Below are 16,826 nucleotides of genomic sequence, written 5' to 3'. Positions count from 1 at the left end.
GATGGAGTAAGGGTGGATGACGTCTTCGTGAGATGGTGTGGAGTAGGGAAATGCGCGCGGGAATGGAAGTGCTCGCGAGGGCGGAAGATGCAGCTTCACACATTCCCGTTTGGGTCATGCCTCGCGGCATGTGGGGAGGAGTGTGGTTCTTAGCCCCGCGGACATTGTCGCATCAGAGAGGAGAACTTCAAGCGCGGAGGAGAGATAGCTAGTGCCGATTGCTATTGTAGTTAAGCTAGCTGTCAAGGCTGAGAACGGACTTCGGCGTGTAGGCGATGGCACGCTATTGAATATGACTCCATCGCTGTTTCGATTCTCGCGCACACTCTGGGATAAGATACCGTGTTATCATAGATCCGATTTGTTTGCTGCCCAGCATGACCACCCGACTTCACAATCCCTTGAGCTCCCACCGCCAGTTCTACTTTCAAGACTTTGCTATGTTTCTAACACGCTCGATGGCGTTTGCATCGACAAAGTAGTCACCCGTTTGTTTGGAATTTGTGCCTACCGACGCCCCTGCTCATATTGTGAAATAAGATAGCCATTTAGTCAGGCAAAGCATGATAGGCCGCATCCCTCTTTTACAGTGCGATTCGGATAACGGGGTAGCAAATAGAGGGGACATTATCAGTCCTAATCTCCCGGAAACGGAGAACGTGCTTTCGCCGTGGACTTCCCAACGGAATGTTCACGTGTTCTCTAAATCCCGATACTCCGTACATCATCGTTCGCCCAATCGTGAAGTGTGCAAGCGCGCGCCTTTAGAGCTTGCCGACATGGCGATGCTCCGAAGTAATTTTGAAGCGTGTTGAAGATATCCCAAAGTCTCCGGCGCGCAGGCATCAGTGGGTTCCCAAGCCATTTTAGAGTGGTTGGCATGGCGGCGAGTGGAAGTGAGGAAGAGGCGGAGGAGCAGTGGAAGATATTTAAACATGGACGCTGAACCCACGTGCTCGCTATGTCCGTCAAACCGTGACTTTAAGTGGATGGTGATGGGCTCCATTCCCCGCTGATTACTCGTGGAATCCGTCCAGGACGTGCATGTCCTTTGCTCTCTTTCTTTCACGGACCTCGGCTTGCCGAGGTGCAGAAACGTACATAGGGTGTTCGTGTGATTTTAGTTTTTCCCATTATAAAGCTAGTGTACCAGTTTTATGCGTAAAGTAAACAGGGAGATGGACATAAAGAAGCTCTGTGTAGGCTGGGAGGGTATTATATAGAAATTCGCGGAGGTGGTGGTCCTTGGTTTCGGAGCGTGTATAGCCCCATGACGACGAGTTCATCCTCTACTTTGCACTACACACTCCATCAGACCTACATACCCCATACCAGTATCCCCTACACAATTCTGCACCATTTTATAGTTCAGCGACACTATGTGCGCGTTGAAAACAAGCTCGAGATCTTGGAGACATCGCGCGAACAAACCACGACTTTTAGCGAAGGGATTGCTACCGGTAAGGAGGGAGTCAAGCTTGAAGAGATATATTTATACTAGGTAACGAATGGAAAAGAAGACAATTATAGGAACATGATGGTATGGTGGGGAAAGCAGAAGGGCAAAGGAGACACAGAGCGACGGTGATGCTTATCGTCACTTCGCGATTTCTGTATCTCAGCCCATAATCCACAACCCCAAAGCAAGACAGTCTAATTCTCTCCCTGGCGGGTTGCTTTTCTACACACAGTCCATGGAATCTAAGCTTCGAGTGCCTCGAAAGCACATGGAAAGAAGTAAGTAGGATTTTAGTTCCACAACATGTCATGGGATTCCATAAGTTTTAATGATTTGGAAGCCAAACGCGCCCGTGTAGAAAAGAGGAGAATGAGGGCAAAGGGAGGCTTATATATCTGCCTCCAGCGAAGCACGCGCATAGTACACGTCACGATTGGGGATGATGAATCATTTATATGACACTGTAAGATGTTGAGCTCCATCATCGCATAATAGCCATCTCTCCAATGCCCGGCGGTCTTCCGTCCCGGTCTCGATGGTAAACCTCCCGTTGTTTCCCATTTGCGACTTCCCAGCTTCCCCAGCCCGCACATAAGCGAGTTCGGTTCTTCTTTACAACATTCGCCGGAGGTAGGTTGGTTTTTAGGATTGGCCGTAGTGAGATGCGGAGCGAACGAAGGCACGGTGAGGCTTACTTATATATGCGCATTATAGTCGTAGCATGACCAAACGGTTCGTGGACATAGTAGTGCGCGACGATGCTTCAAAGTGCATAGCGCTTCACCCAAAGCGGGGACGCAAGTCAGCCGCATCGTTATCTTGTCCATTCGGCTATCGGTATCAGTCCATATAAATCTCATCGTCATTCCCGAAGGCATGCAAAGGGTATTCATTCATCTCCACCATACCAGGCCTCTCTTTGGCATTCGTTCACTCCCAAGCACACATGGAACTGCGATTCCATAATTTTTAGCTAACTCCGTTATCTCGGCATTCCGACGCTTACTCATAAGGCATAGCATCCAGACCTTTTAGAGCAATAAATGCTAGAGAGTGTGTGAATGTAAAGGGCTGGAATAAGAGCGACAGGGTAAACTTTTATACTCCTACTGAAGCCATCATAACGAGAAAGTGATGCCCAGGGGTCATGCGCGGGACCATTGAGATGTTGCGTCTGCCGTGCAGCGTATATGCCTCGTTCACTGTCCACGTCCTCTCTCTCCACATATCGTTGTGGATTGTAGTTTTAGTGGTTCATATAGAGATAGAACGTTATCTTTATTCGGTAAGACCCAGGCTACACCTGAGAGGTTGAGGAGTCTGCTTCTAACAGTCCGCATGGTTTTCCCTCGTCGCCATTTTAGAGGTTGGCTTGATGCCTGCCCAACATGGAATTCCTCCCGCATGGCTTTTAGTGGTCGAAGCAGAAGTGCAGTACAGAGCGCAGAGGACAGAGCCAGGAGAGACCTATATAGACCACCAGCTGCAAGCTGAACTAGACCCACAAGAGAAAGATCAACGTAATCCAAGGGAGACATGAAGGCCCAACGGGAGACGCCAGGCACCTCAGGGTTTGCGAGGACTTTTTTTCGACCCAACATCGCACCTTCCGTTGGCAAATTTTAGTTGCTTGAGCGCAGCTCCACGGAGTCCAGCAGCATCTGTTGGCGGAACTTTCTTTTTGGTGTGGGGATGTAGAGTTCTGTGAGAGAGGAAACAAAGGAGATCCATTTAAGCTTTATATAGACCGTTGCTAGCTGGAATGGCGTCTGCGATGACGAAGAAGCAGATTCGGTGGCAACCATGTATGCTTCCACGGAGGACTCCAGACGCACATAGCAACCTTTGTTGCGGTGATTTAGAGAATCCCATGTAGCAGTCCAGAAGTGCTTTTGAGTGATTACATTGAGTCGACGCCCTCGCAGGCTCGCACCACATTGCGCTTTCCCAGGGTGTGTTTTAGTGACTAGAGAAGTGGAAGTGTAGGAGAGAAAGAAATAAAAGAGCGCATACAGGATTTATATAATCCACCATGATTGGGACTAGGGTCGGGTGAAGAAGAGAAGATACCAAAATCTCAGCGGACAACGCATCTTCCTCCAAAAGGCTGTGAACCACCAGAGCCTGACGAGAGACCAGGGACACCCACAAATGGGGAATATGGGACTGGTATTTTGGACTGTGTGAGAAAGAAACCAAAGCTGCTTCGCACATACTTGTCGTTTGTCCCTCGTTTTAGTAGCCTAACGATGCAAGCTGTGGTGGTAAGAAAGAAAGAAGAAAGGATGCACCGAGGCAGCTTATATAGGCAACTGAGAGCTAATTCGAAGTTGGATGACGGAGAAAACGAATCAAGTCCGGCGAGGTTACGTGTTTTCCTTCAGAGAGCACCAGCGACACATGTTCATCGAACACATTTTAGCATCCCACGCATGCAAAGGAATTGGGTGCGATTTAAGACTCTATAAGGGCGGCACAAAACTCCCTCCGCCATGGAGCTATTCCGTGCCGTCTTTTAGTGACAGAAGAAGAGGCTTGTAGGTTGAAAAAGAAGAGGGAGGTATTGAAGGAGGTTATATAGGCCACTAGGAACTGAGAGAGATCCGGATGGGATGATGGGGTGTCCGACAGCCGTTCTAAAATGCTTTCGTACTCCTTCCATCATGGAAAGAAGCCGCCCAAATTTTGTATCCAATGGTGATTTCTGACTCTCATTTCCCCTTCTGGTTCACCCCTCCTATTCCTCCATCACCACGAGATTGAAGCAGTCATGCACTTCTCTTTCCCAGCGCAGACACATCCATAGCGTCGATCGTGCCTTTTAGACGCCTACATGAGGGTAATTTTACTGACTGTATGAAACAGACTGGAGCTGCTTCTCACCATGACGTTTGCCATGGTAGATTTTAGCGGCCGAGGAAAGACAAGTGTGGTGTAAGAAGATGAAAACGGAGGGAGAGGAAAGATTATATCCCCTGGAAGGGACGGAAGGGAGGTCGAGATTTGAACACGCTCACGTAGTTTTCTTCCTACTCGAAGCCTGAGGCAGTGGTAAGAATCATCACCCCTGCACAACCTCTCAGCCTCAATCCTCCCACTTTCCCAACCTCACGCAAATCCCATGCACCTTCCATCCACTTGTCCCATCCACCATTCTCATTTTCAACCTCCCTCCCCTAACTCGCAATCTATCGCGCACGCATCCCACAATCAAGCGCGCACACGTCGCATCTCCGGATCCTCTCCGAAGATCCACATAGAATCGACGTTGTCCCATTTTTAGACCCCCTGATGGGAAGCTCATCAGCTCATCCACACATGATCTGTTTTGGATGGCATTTTATTAGAGGCGAGAGAAAGCAGTGGTGGAGAGAAGACGAACCGGCAAGAAGGGGTTGGGTTTATATAGACGTTGAGTGGACTAGATGAAGATGGGACAAGGGCATGGGGAGGAATGAGCAACGGCGGCGCCATACGGCTGGCTATTTTATCAGAAATTTTCTGCTCGCGTGCTACGAATATACCGGAAGCCTTTATGGTTTGTTTTCCGTTTGTTACGTCCTGAGGAGAAGATCCGATGTGACGGAAGGAGGGCTGACGGAGCTCCTCGCGTGATGCTTTAGGAAGGGCGGTTTCTTTATCTCGCTCTACATGAGAATGTACGGCTTCGGGTTTTAGACTTGCACAAATGGTTAGCTAATGTATAGGGACGAGTCCTTTTCTTATCTTGGCAACGATCCTGGGAAGCCAGTTGTAAGCTCCTTGCCTGCAGTGGCCCCCCACTCCTTGGCTCCCGGCTGCCCCGCGGGTTGATATGATTGGTTGATATTGGTGTCTCGCCGTTGAACCCCTCTTGCCGCGCCGCTCTTGAGCTTTAGGCTTCGTCTCTCGAAAATGGCTTTGCTCTCCCTCGCCCTTGCTCCGCCAGCGCGACATCGGACCACCGCCGCATGGACAGCGACCTCTCGAAAAAAACGTAGGATGCAACGAGTCCGCCCAGTTCTTCGCAGCGTATCGTCGCCGCTGCTGTGAAACTACGACGCTGCCCAGGTGCCTGCACGAGGTGCATCAACCACATTGCTTTGGTGCGAACAGCCAAAGACTGGTAACGAACACTCCTGCTCACCTCTCGAAATGGGCTCTATTGCGATCACTGGGAAGGTTCGAACCCGCTTTATCCAAGCTGCGGTACTCCTCTACATGCTCGATCCCGTGCGCGGAGAGTCTACCATACACGGTCTCGATCAAGATCCACATGAAATAGAGACGCCACGGGAGCGCCTGCTCAAGCGCAAATTTCTGGACTCGTTCGCCCTCCTATGCGCTGTCCGCAAGGATTGCGATAGCGTCTCCGCGGCATGTATGGAAGAAGGCGCACCACAAGGAACCATTATTCGGGTCGCCAGCAACGCTGGTGTAGGCCAGAGCACTCTATCTCAATTGCGACAGATCTTAGGCTTTTTGAATAGTGCCGCAGGTGCAGGCAAGTCACCGCCCTCATACGTCAACCGCCAGACCGGTCTAATGGTAGCCAGTTTCCGACCCATCTGGCGCAGAAGCAGAGCTCTTACTGCAGATCATCAAACTCGACATTACAAAGATTCGGCACTATCTTAACAACATCCGCGACGCGAAGGGCCTTTTTGAGGATCCTATGTCAGCTATCGAGCAACGTGCGAGGGAATCTTGTGGTTCGAACCCGCATTTCGACCTGCCAGCTCTTCAGCGGTTCCTAGTATGGTTTGGGAACATCTCCGCGATTAAGGATCTCCCCTCGAATGCGGGCCCTGAGGAACTCATCATCCATGTCCAATGGGCTAGAGAAGCAAAACGACACTACCTCGAGTTCTTGAAGGGTGCATTTTCCTTCCAATCACAACTGCCTGGTTGGGTGCGCGCGGTTTTCAAGCTGGGCCGGTATAGCATTGCTTCTAGAGTGTTCGTGCAACTCGCCTCCGAGTTTCCTGGGCTTTTCAACCCGATGACTGTGGAATGTGTAACCGCGCCGGCACCCACGAGATTCGCTATCGATAGCCAAGAGTTGTCCCTGGCCTGCGTCTTGCGGAGGGTGGTCGGGGCAAGCGCCGATGGATACCTCGCTCGGCTTGCAAGTATCTGGAATACAGTTGAGCCAGAGGCTCACTTCCGAAAGGCTTGCACCCTTAACCTGAAGGCCCATGCCGAAATTCAACTTGTCGGCTTCTACGATCACCACCCTCAGTTCAAACCGTCATTTCGTTTTATTGGTGTGAGTAAGAAATCATGCTATCTCTGCCGCATGTTTCTCACAGCACACCCCGATTCCTTTACGACATCCTCCTGCCATTAGAAGCTGTATACGTCTTGGATACCTCCGCCTGCGGCCGATGCGACGGTTTATCGAAGATACAAGGCCCTTGCAGCTGAATTGAGCAAGATAATGGAGGCAACAGCGAAGCAAGAATTAGAAAGCCGCCTAGGCAGTCCAAAGAGACCGATCCCCGCGGATTCGACGGCAGGAGTGTCCCTTTCTGGGTTGACGAGTTCCGACTCAGCCAGAGTGAAGGGTAAGACTCCTGTTGGCTCTTGGGTCGGTTCTTTACGACCCGAGACTGTTGCCGGCGCAGGGATGACAGTGGCGGATGAGGTTCGAGTCGAATCCGAGCAAGCGCCCTCTCCTATCGAGGTTGTCCATCTCACTGCAGACAGCGAACAGGTGTGCTTTGACTTCGACAGCACACCGCCAATCACCGACATGGCCATTCTATTCACAAGAGCCGAGGATACCACTAGGCAAGATATAGTGCGCATGAGTGATATCCTCGACCTTTGCACTAACGACCTGTCCTGGTCTGAGTTGGTTAAGATCTTGAACGTTGATGACGGGCTTGGCGTAGGGTTCACTCCCGGACGGGACTTCTTCATTGTCAACTCACAAATCCGAGTGAGGAATGAGCGGCAGTTCTTCGCCTGTTTACAATATCTTTATAATTTCGGAATCATGAGCTCAGATGCGTATGTTTATCGCTGCTAAGAGGTATTTTTTCTAATGCTCTTGCTCTTCTGTCTCTCTTATATCGGATTTTACTCTATTTCCACTATGACGGCGCTTCTGTTGGCGATGATAGGCCGTTTGTATGAAGTCACGACATCTCCATCACCCACTGCGACTTCGCCAGCTTGCTCGCGAAAGCGGAGAAATTCGAGCGAGAGGCACTTAGCCACAAACATAATGGCGTCGATGGCCGAAGCCAGCAGCATACCGTACGAGTCGAAAAGGAGGCGATCACCCACATCAGCTTTCACAGCGGAGGAAGAGGAACGGCGGAGGAGCCTGGAGGGTGGACGAGCAACATGCACAAGAAGGCAGCTCCTTTAGGTGGGATTCTTCGTTCAAAGGGTTGCCAGTTGCAGTAGCAACGAGTTCGACAAAAAAGAGAAGGCTGTACCTGCAATGAAATCAGTTTGATACGTCAAATTCTCTTTTCTTCTCCCCCAAGAGTTTTTCCTTGATATAGCTCTCTGAGTCCGCAGATTTGCGATCCATGTTGAGTTCATTGCTGTCGCCAAGATGCCGTTCCACTAAACTGAGCCTCTCCTAATGATCCTTAAGTTCTCTGCGGTGAATCGAACCTAACAACGGGGTACAATCCAGCATTCCGGACAGCAGATCGAGAACCTCCAAAGAGAAGGGAATGTGAGTCGCTGTTCCAACATAGTTCAGTATCGCAGGCACTTACAAGCTGAGCAGAAACCTTGCTCATTCATAAATTGAACTACCGCCGGGGCCTGATGGCAAACATGACATGAGTCTATTCGTTCCTTTCTTTGAGCGGGTGTACTTTTTGTAAGAGGCAAGTTAAACTCACGCTGGTCACAGTAATCTTGTGCTTTGTATGGTCCAGACACAGCTAAGCGCTCACACCCCCTCTGACGACATCTGTCGGTAAGCTTGGTTGCCTCGTCGCCCCAGGTCGTAACACTGCCGGTTTTTGAGGTCGTTTCGTTCGACATGGAGTACAATAGTGAAGTAAAGTCCACCTTTGCGCGATGATTTTTAGGTGAGGCCGTAGAGTGTTGATTCCAACGGCACCAATGCGGGGCACGAGCAATGATAAGGCGCAGGGATGGAGCGGTGGCGCTATTAGAGCGGGGCAAGAGCTGCTTCAGAACCTTTCTGTCCTGTGGTAGTCCCCCGCCAGATCCCTTCGTCATTTTATATTCCCATTCTGATTGACTCTGTCCCGGGACGGGGTCTGATGTGAGGAAAAAGAGGGCTGAAGGAGCGCCGCGCGTGTGGGCGAAGATGTGTGTTTTTTGTATTTTTCTGCCTTCGCATGAGGATGTGCGGCTTTAGATTTTAGACGCATACGCGCGTCGAATCGGGGTTTTTGGCACATCGTATTGGGCTTCGTCTTATTTTAGAAGGCCGGAGGCGAGCGGGTGGGAAGAGAAAGAAGAAGAAAAGGAGCGAGGAGGGGTATATATAGGCGTGCGGATGCCTGGCGTGGGTTAGGACGACGGAAAAATGATAGAGGAGATATCGAACCGAACGAGGTTTAAATATTCAATTACCATAATGTATCCGCATTCCCATCCTCTACATGTGCCCACATTCCTCTCCCCACCTCCTACACCCTCCAATGATACCCCTTCCCCCCCTTCCACGGATTCCTCCACGGCTTCCCCTTTCCGCCCTTCGGCTTAAAGCACCCCAGCCACTTCGTCAACGCATCCGAAAAGTACTTCCTACTCACCGCACCGCCCTCAAACGTGGTCCTGAAATCGTAGCAATGCTGCGCGCCCTTGATGACATACCCAAAGATATCATCCACGTCCTGCCCCTGGCCACACTGCGGCGGTTTCTGGAACGCGTCGGGCTGCGGGGCCTCCGGTTCGCTGGAGAGCGGCGAGAGCGTGCGCCAGGGGTCGAATTCGCCGCCGGACCAGTAGACCTGGCTGGGCCGAAGGTCCCAGCCGCCGAAGACGCGGTTGGTGGCGGCGGTGTTGGGCCAGTCGGGGAGGAGGGACTTGGGCGCAGTGGGGAATTGGCGGTGGCAGATGTCGCGTTGGTGGGCGAGGGAGTTGTATTTTGAGACGAGTTGGGTGGGGCCGAGATTGGCGGATTGAAAGTATCCTGAGTCTTTGTTAGCAAAATTCCTTCCAAATCTTTTCAAGGTAGTGGGTATAAAAGAGACAAGAGGCGGAGAGACTCACCCCACTGCGTGCAGTACTGCCAGGTCCACGAAATACTCGCGGGATCCGTGAACCTGAGATTCAGATTGCAATCCCCCGTCACATTCACCTTCCCGCTGCAATCCGTCGTCATATACGTATTCACCATATCGACAAAGTACTGGTAGCTCGCCCACCGATCCACCGTGAAGCTTGCGCCTTTGCTCTTCGCCCAGCCCTCCGCTGGAGCCGTCTTGTTCGTCTTGGGATCCGTCTCGATCCAATCGCAAAAGGCGCGCAGGCCGAAGGTTCCGCCTTCGACGCCGTAGCTCTGCCACTGGTAGAAGGGCGTTGTGAGCGCATCGGCGAAGGTCGGGTTTGTGTTGTTGCCGGCGCCCAGGCCGAGGAATTGCTCCTTGAGGGCGGCGGATTTCTTAGGGTTCTCCATCACTTTATCCATGTACTGAATCGCGGCGTGGATGTCCTTGGTGCAGTTTCCGAAGCCGTATGTGTTCAAGCCGCGGTAGACCGGCTCGAAGTAAACCGACATGTCGACGCGGGCTTCCGTAGGCGCCGAAGAAGCGTAGCTGGCGAAGATGGTGTCTGGGTACTTGTCCCGCATGAAGGCTGCGCGCATGGCAGGGTATGAGCCGCCGACGAAGACCCAGGGTGTGACGTCCGGCGTGAGCGTATAGTTGATGCTCGGCCTGCTGAACTGCTTTGCGAAGCGGTCGACGTCCGCGAGCGACTGCTCCGTGGTGAGGAACTTGAACACATCGGGCGGAGTGTTCAGGTCGATAGGGCCGGGAGTCGAATTGCCATCTGCAGCACGTGTCAGTCACACATGGCACCAGACCTCACTCCCACCAACTGCCTCGATCACGGCCCACAAATCGAAAAAGGAAGCAAGGAAACCCACAGTATCGATGCTCCCAAACAATTCCAATCCCCCCAAACATATCCACAAGCTGCTTAAAGAAGCTCGTATCATTCTGCAGCCGAAACAGCGCATTCGGCTCCGCATTCGCCTCGCCCACATCATAAATAAACACCGGTCCGCCCGGCTTATACGCCGCCTCTCTGACCCAGAACCGATTGTAAAAGGTCCCCTGGTAGCTGTAGTCCATGTTCCTGGCGAAATTGTCGATGGGCAGCTCGACGTATTCCGCCTCAATGGTGTCGTTTGGCGGCGGTGGAGGAGGCTCGGATGACGTCGTCGCCATGAGGGAGGTCATGATCTCTGGCGAGGCGATGTCGGTCATGGGGCTGCCGTCGGGGTTGAGGCCCATTTCCGCCATGTCGAGGTATTTGCGCATTTTGGCGAGGTTCATGGCGGACGCGCTGCCCTGGAGCAGCGCGAGGGCCGCGACAAACGTGGAAGACCGCATGATTCAGCTCTTCGAAGGGTCTCTGAGCTGGAAGCAGAAAAAGAAGGGAAAGGGTATCCTGTGCCAAAAGACTCGACGAAAAGACGTGCCCTCCTCTAAAGACCAGATGAAGACGAGAGAGACCACAAACCCTCAGCGACAGCAACGAAACAGCCCACACTTTCTTTGCCCAGTCGCTCCCAGAGAAAAGAAAGCGACAAAGCTGCGCGCGCTCGCCCAAGCTCCGGGTCCGCCTCATATACACTCTCTGCGCGCAATCCGCCTCGCTCGTCCACGCAGGCCCGTCCCACCCATGCGTGACGGCGATCTCCCCAAACCATGATAAATTGCGCCGCAGTCTAGTTCCACAGGCCGTGGAAAGCTTCTCTAGTCGCGTCCACGGATCGGGAGGCACGGCTGCACGAGGAAGGTAGGACACGCCGCGTTCCGCGAAGCTTATCATCGCCTGCCATTCGCGGGGCAGCACACGCTCGTGCCTGCCAAGCGGGCTAGTGCCTGCCTGTTTCGTCCTAGCGCATAGACTTTAATCTGAGAGCACACCGTTTGCGTGGATAAATGGCGGGCTGGTTAGATTAAGATGGGGTGCGCAATGTGGAAGAGTGGCGATGCGAGTAGCCGCGTATCTGTGAGAGTGTGAGGGGATTTGGATGTGCCTGGAATATATGTGATGCGCGGCGGGAGTGATCTTGCTGCGACCACCCCGCGGATAGAGTCGAGCGAGCCTTACCATGCACGATTTTCGAGGTGCATTTCAATCGCTACACCCGTAGATTCCGCAGTCTCTGGGATACAAGGCAATGCCAGCAGGACAAGTGTCCCCCGTCACGTTCCTGCCGAACTAACATTATCCTCTTCGCCTGGCTTACTACAGCTCCTTTCAATACTCTCCAGATGACCCAGTTCCAAACATAGTATCATACAAGGAAGCTTAACAGAGTCGCTAGAGCCTCATCCACATTTCCATATTACCCCAAGAAACTCCTCCCCAAGCGAATACGAGCGAAGCCGCGCAGAAGAAAACTGGGGTGATGAGAACCGTGATATCCAACGCCAATCCAGACACCATTTCTTTTACCCTTGAAAATACCCTTAGCAAAATCTTTCAATGTACCAAGTGGCACAGAGACGCTTGATCGAACCCTCACTGCTGGCCACCGTGGCCACTAGCCTGCAGGCCGAACTGAACACCCGGCCACTGGAAATTGCTGGGGCCTGAGCCTTGCATTACCGAACCATCCACTGCACCCTGTCCCTCTTGACCTGGGCCCTGGGAGCCGCCTTCTCGACCGCCCAGCGCCATGAGCGTTGTTGCTGTATTTAGATATTCTCCTTGTGGTGCCAGCTGCTGCATGTACGTTCTTCCCCACTGGCGCCAATCCTGATTGGCCGAGTAGGTAGGCTGGTGGCCGTTGCTGGCCACCTGGGCGTTGGGGTAGGCATAGGTGTCGTTTGGACGTTGAGCGGCTGTGCCTGATGCCGTTGCTGCCGCGAGAGCTGCTGCATGGGAGGCGGTCATACCTACATCTTGGCTTGTTCCATAAGCTGGCTGATCGAAAGTGCTAGTCGTTTGCTGTGCTACAGATGCCGGAGTGCCGTTGCTATAGGGGTAGGTAGCACCCGCAGGCATATTAGTGTAGGATGAGCCTGAAGCGGTGAGAGCAGGATCAGTGGTTGTGGTAGCCGTATTCTGGTACTGCTCTTGGTAATTGCCGTTGCTGTACATAGGGGCGGATGACGTCGTTGCTGGCGGAGCTTGCATGACGACTCGAGCAAGCGACTCGGTTGCTGTTCTCTTGACAATGCTATCGTTGATGCTGGTCAAAGAGCGCTCGACAATCTTCTGGATCGCGTTTTTCAACTTGTCGTCGGAACCTATCGTGGATCAGTGATACGCCGCGCAAACTGCGGGAAAAACTTACCCAAAAGCCGGCCACATTCGCCCATAAGGTTTACCCATTCTTCCATGTCTTCTCTGAGCTTAGTCATATCCACAGAAGATATCTCGTCTTTCCGCTGGAAGTAGATGAATAGCGTCGTAAAGATGGCTGCGATATAAACAACTGCATTGATCCAAGGGATATCCAGGCTCATGATTTTCCTCATTTCTTTGCAGGTTTGAAGCATCTGCTGGGAAGCGATGAGACATTTGTCTAGGTTCGAATTTGTGACTTCCGGGTCCGTCGACCTACAGACGGCCGGGTGGTGGAGTAACAACCGATATTCCTGATGCCAATATTCCAGATAGAGGGCGAAGATGTAGTCCTCCTGCGAGGCTCGCGTAGGATCCCTCACTTCGGGCGGAAGCTCGTCTTTCCACTGCCGAATGCCAGCTTCTAGACGTTTTAAAGCATCTTCGTAAGCGCGTGGAGACTGCCGGACCGCGTAGATGCTCCGATATAACTGCGCGGACCACACAGTGTACTTCGCAATCTGGATGCCGACTTGGAAGGAGCATTTGCGGTAGGGGGTCAAGTCCGTGTCTTCTCCTGGTAAGCAGTCGTTGACCGGCTCGGGAAATTCGACATCAATATCATCTAGGCCAATAGGCATAGGCCGCCCTAGCCTTCCGCTCAGATTCGTTGCGAGCGCGTGGAGGGTCCAGAAAATCCGCTTCCTCATCTCAATTTCCAGTTCGTCCATCTTGCCAGTAGGATCAGACCAGGCCTTCGTGGATCGGTGGAAGCCAAGCTCGACAGCAAGCAGAAAGGTTGTCGACGTCATTATCCACGCCGCACCGGGCTTGGGAAAGTTACGCAAGTGGTGGCATATCAAAGCCAAGGCTTGTATGTCTTGCCAGGTGTGCGAACGGAGGAGGGCCCCAATAAAGCGTAGCGAGTAGCGATAGTGTTGGTGCGACTCTTCCATCAGTGCCGCCTGCCCGTTTCTGATCGATATCTGGTATTTCAACGTCGCAAGCATCATGTGGACGCACACGGTTTCGGCGGCGGAGGGAGCAAAGTGCGGTTCGTTTCCAATGTGCCAAACCTGGAGAGAATTAGTTTTGGTCTAGTGACATTTGTGTGATGAGTCTATACCAGTTGCATCAAAGTGGGCTTGTCCAGGAGCATGGTATATGGATTCATAGATCGCAGATACCAGCTTGAGTACTCGGCCAGGATCAGATAGGGCGGCAAGGGCACCGGCTCGACCTGCTCTTCGGCCAGGACGACCTTCAAGAAATGGTTGTAGGACATGACCGACTTGTCGTAGTCTTCTTCATTTTGTATGAAGTCGGTGATGTCCACTTCTGTGCCGAATACTGAGAGCGATGTCCCCTTGATGTTACTCAACACAGTGTCTGCCAGTGACACCCCAAGGTAGTTGTCGCCAAAGGAGCCCTGCTTGAACTGAGGCAACGATGGCTTGTTCTCCAGCCCACTGGCGGGGGCGTAGCCGGGAAGAGGCGACGCACTCGACGGTCGGCGCTGGGAGGCCTCTCCCCACTCGGTTCCTAGACTCGATGACGACCACGGCGTACTAGGAGGAGGGAAGCTATTGAAATCAGGCACGACGCGTGGCTCGACTCCTACTTCTTTCAACTGCGCTTGTAGCGCGGCGACCTGGGCTCGTAGGTAGGCATTCTCAGACTCCATGGCTTCGGCGTGGCCTCGCGTCGTCGCACGCCCGGTGATGCGGTCGGTGGTCTTGCATGGCGTCCGGTTCTGCGCGCAGGGCGAGCAGCCCTCTGGTCGTGGGTCGCATCGTATCTTCCGTACCTGCAAGGGAAAACGGTCAGGAGCGCGTCTCTCGACGGACGGAGCGCCGCAGCGCCAATTCCACCAGCAGTCGCAGCGCGCGCATCGTTTTCAACTCAGACATCAAATGCGACGCGAAATACGAGCGGAATGGGCGTTGCGGCACCATGAGGAGTACGCACCTTGCACCGGTCGCACGCCTGGCCCGTACGCGACGAGCTGGCTAGCTTCTTCTTGACCGAGCCTGAGAAATCACTGTTCGGCAGGCGCTGCTGCTGCGGCGTCGTCAATGGGCTCACCGCAACGCCAGGCTCGAGTTTGGGAATCTTGGTGGCCTGGGGAAGGTCGCCTTCCGAAGGCCTCTTGGGTGCCATCATGCGTCCTGACGTGGAAAGGGAATCGCCGTGGAAGAAGCCGCTGCAGATTCCCGCTCTCGGGCTGGGCGGTCGCTCAAGGATGTGTCAGCTCGAGCTCATGGCAGGTACCGGGCACACGAGACAGCGCCGCGAGGGCGCCAGCTGTGCGATGTTCGGGGTCCTTTGCGATGCGTGTCTGAACTGTGGAAGATGTTGGAGACGGAGGGGACTCGTCACGGGGCGATTCAGCTGTCACTGCCATGCCAATATTTCTACCCAGCCGAACCTTGGAAGAGGCTGCACCCAAACCACATCCGTCCATGACGTCTCTGCTGCCCAGGGTACGGCCGACACATCTGAATCCCGACGCTACCAGAGAGCCCGCATACACGGTCGAGATCGCTCACAGTCAGCGTCTCCCATTTGGACCTCGCCGCGAACTGCTGGACCGAGCGCCGCGCCAAGCCCGCTATTGCCCAAAACGGCGACCTTGATGAAAGGACCTTGCCCAGAGTCTCTACAACAATCCCCACGTATTCGGCGAAAGGTCTTCATCCTTATTGGAATCCCTCTAGAACTTTGAGTTCTCCCCGAGCTGCTGAAAGGAAAAGAAAGACGCCGGCCCGACGGCACAATTTCCGAGCCTAGCCATGGCCAAAGTGCGGACCTTTCGCCTTCCGCACTACGATGCGTACCCGATCCAGGTGGCCATGTTCAAGGATGTGAAAAATGCCGCCTTCCTGCGGAGCCAGCTACTAGCAGCGAATCCGGAATTCGACTACGCTTTTCTAGATGCTACAATGGTGAGTAATGTCTAAGTTGTTGAGTTCGTTTCTTTGGCCTACTCGCTTCGTAAAAAGTCTTCGCAGTTCTAGTTCCTCTCGCACTCGGATTCTTTTGTCCCTTCTTGTATGCGATCATCGAAGGCCCATTACAAGACCCGTGTCTTTGAGGAGTCACCTTCCCTTTATACCCATTCGGCGAGCCCTTCGTCGACCATCTCACCCATTTCCGTATTGGGTCTCAGTTCGCAAATTCTCGAATATTTCCTATTATGTACCTGAATATTTACAGCGAGGTATAACGTCGTCTCGTCGCACCACAAGTTCCTCCTCATCAGGCCAATCAAAGGGGTGAGCACCCAGGTGCTAGAATCCACCGCTCTATTTCCCCCTTTCCTATCAATTAAGTCTTCTAATCTTCCCCGACCTAATAACATCTCCATCAAACCATACCCTCCCCCCAGCTCAGCTAACACCACGCAGATCCTCACGCCCCAACACCTCCTCCTCGCAACCTTCCAAGCCCTCCACAACAGCCGGACATCGCGCCTAAAAGCCCGCACCGCCCACTCCGAACTAGTCTTCCGCTTGCACCCCAACAACAACATCGGCGAGTCATATCGCACATTCGGCATATCCGATTCCACAACCCGGGTATGCGTCTCTCTCTCGTTTTCTGGCATACCTTGCTAATATATACGACCACGTCCGCAGCTCCTCGCAGTGAAGCTCAGCCTTACGCCAGACGTCACTTCTGAAAGTGTGAGTAGGCATCTGGGCGAGGTGGTGGAAGGCGAGAGCGTGGAGATAGGAGAAGCGGGAGAGGAGTTGGGTGGCTGGGCCGACGAGGGCAAGATACGGAAGGTGTATAAGTTGAATGGGAATGGGAACGGAAAGACGGGCGTGGTAAAGAATGGGCAGGCAAGGGATGAGAGGAAGGAGATGGAAAGTGTGATACTGGGCATGATGACTGTGAAGGGATCATGAATCAA

The 16,826-nt window shown here is 53.0% G+C and overlaps 7 protein-coding genes across 7 annotated transcripts; 3 read left to right on the top strand and 4 right to left on the bottom strand.

The window, feature by feature from the left end:
- Nucleotides 1-5,593: 5,593 nt before the first annotated feature.
- BU26DRAFT_541472 (uncharacterized protein) lies at nt 5,594-8,040 on the top strand (the record flags this gene model as incomplete). The annotated part of the gene is made up of 5 exons (XM_033831599.1): nt 5,594-5,942; nt 5,995-6,707; nt 6,852-7,005; nt 7,066-7,331; nt 7,957-8,040. The coding sequence occupies 5 exons, from the start codon at nt 5,594-5,596 to the stop codon at nt 8,038-8,040; spliced, it is 1,566 nt and encodes a 521-aa protein (XP_033682591.1).
- On the bottom strand, nt 7,902-8,837 carry BU26DRAFT_350171 (uncharacterized protein). Its single transcript, XM_033822445.1, has 3 exons — nt 8,308-8,837; nt 8,179-8,250; nt 7,902-8,117 (listed from the first exon to the last, which is right to left on the bottom strand). The coding sequence occupies exons 1-3, from the start codon at nt 8,651-8,653 to the stop codon at nt 8,047-8,049; spliced, it is 489 nt and encodes a 162-aa protein (XP_033682590.1). The 5' UTR covers nt 8,654-8,837; the 3' UTR covers nt 7,902-8,046.
- On the bottom strand, nt 8,792-9,042 carry BU26DRAFT_520694 (uncharacterized protein). Its single transcript, XM_033829348.1, has 2 exons — nt 8,988-9,042; nt 8,792-8,940 (listed from the first exon to the last, which is right to left on the bottom strand). The coding sequence occupies exons 1-2, from the start codon at nt 9,014-9,016 to the stop codon at nt 8,799-8,801; spliced, it is 171 nt and encodes a 56-aa protein (XP_033682589.1). The 5' UTR covers nt 9,017-9,042; the 3' UTR covers nt 8,792-8,798.
- A 27-nt stretch (nt 9,043-9,069) lies between these two features.
- Nucleotides 9,070-11,001, bottom strand: BU26DRAFT_429534 (peptidase S28; the record flags this gene model as incomplete). The annotated part of the gene is made up of 3 exons (XM_033823834.1): nt 9,070-9,575; nt 9,656-10,435; nt 10,533-11,001. 3 exons carry the CDS (start codon nt 10,999-11,001, stop codon nt 9,070-9,072), a joined length of 1,755 nt encoding a protein of 584 aa, XP_033682588.1.
- Nucleotides 11,002-11,764: 763 nt separating this feature from the next.
- On the bottom strand, nt 11,765-15,392 carry BU26DRAFT_520693 (uncharacterized protein). Its single transcript, XM_033829347.1, has 4 exons — nt 14,879-15,392; nt 14,037-14,717; nt 12,921-13,986; nt 11,765-12,873 (listed from the first exon to the last, which is right to left on the bottom strand). The coding sequence occupies exons 1-4, from the start codon at nt 15,068-15,070 to the stop codon at nt 12,143-12,145; spliced, it is 2,670 nt and encodes an 889-aa protein (XP_033682587.1). The 5' UTR covers nt 15,071-15,392; the 3' UTR covers nt 11,765-12,142.
- On the top strand, nt 14,862-15,741 carry BU26DRAFT_350151 (uncharacterized protein). The gene has a single exon (XM_033822444.1). The coding sequence runs from the start codon at nt 15,072-15,074 to the stop codon at nt 15,633-15,635; it is 564 nt and encodes a 187-aa protein (XP_033682586.1). The 5' UTR covers nt 14,862-15,071; the 3' UTR covers nt 15,636-15,741.
- On the top strand, nt 15,703-16,821 carry BU26DRAFT_606474 (CGI-121-domain-containing protein; the record flags this gene model as incomplete). Its single annotated transcript, XM_033835670.1, has 3 exons — nt 15,703-15,855; nt 16,318-16,488; nt 16,549-16,821. 3 exons carry the CDS (start codon nt 15,703-15,705, stop codon nt 16,819-16,821), a joined length of 597 nt encoding a protein of 198 aa, XP_033682585.1.
- Nucleotides 16,822-16,826: the final 5 nt, after the last annotated feature.

The sequence above is a fragment of the Trematosphaeria pertusa genome (assembly GCF_010094035.1).
Source record: "Trematosphaeria pertusa strain CBS 122368 unplaced genomic scaffold BU26scaffold_9, whole genome shotgun sequence".
NCBI lineage: Eukaryota > Fungi > Ascomycota > Dothideomycetes > Pleosporales > Trematosphaeriaceae > Trematosphaeria > Trematosphaeria pertusa.
This window is presented reverse-complemented; position numbering and strand designations above follow the sequence as displayed.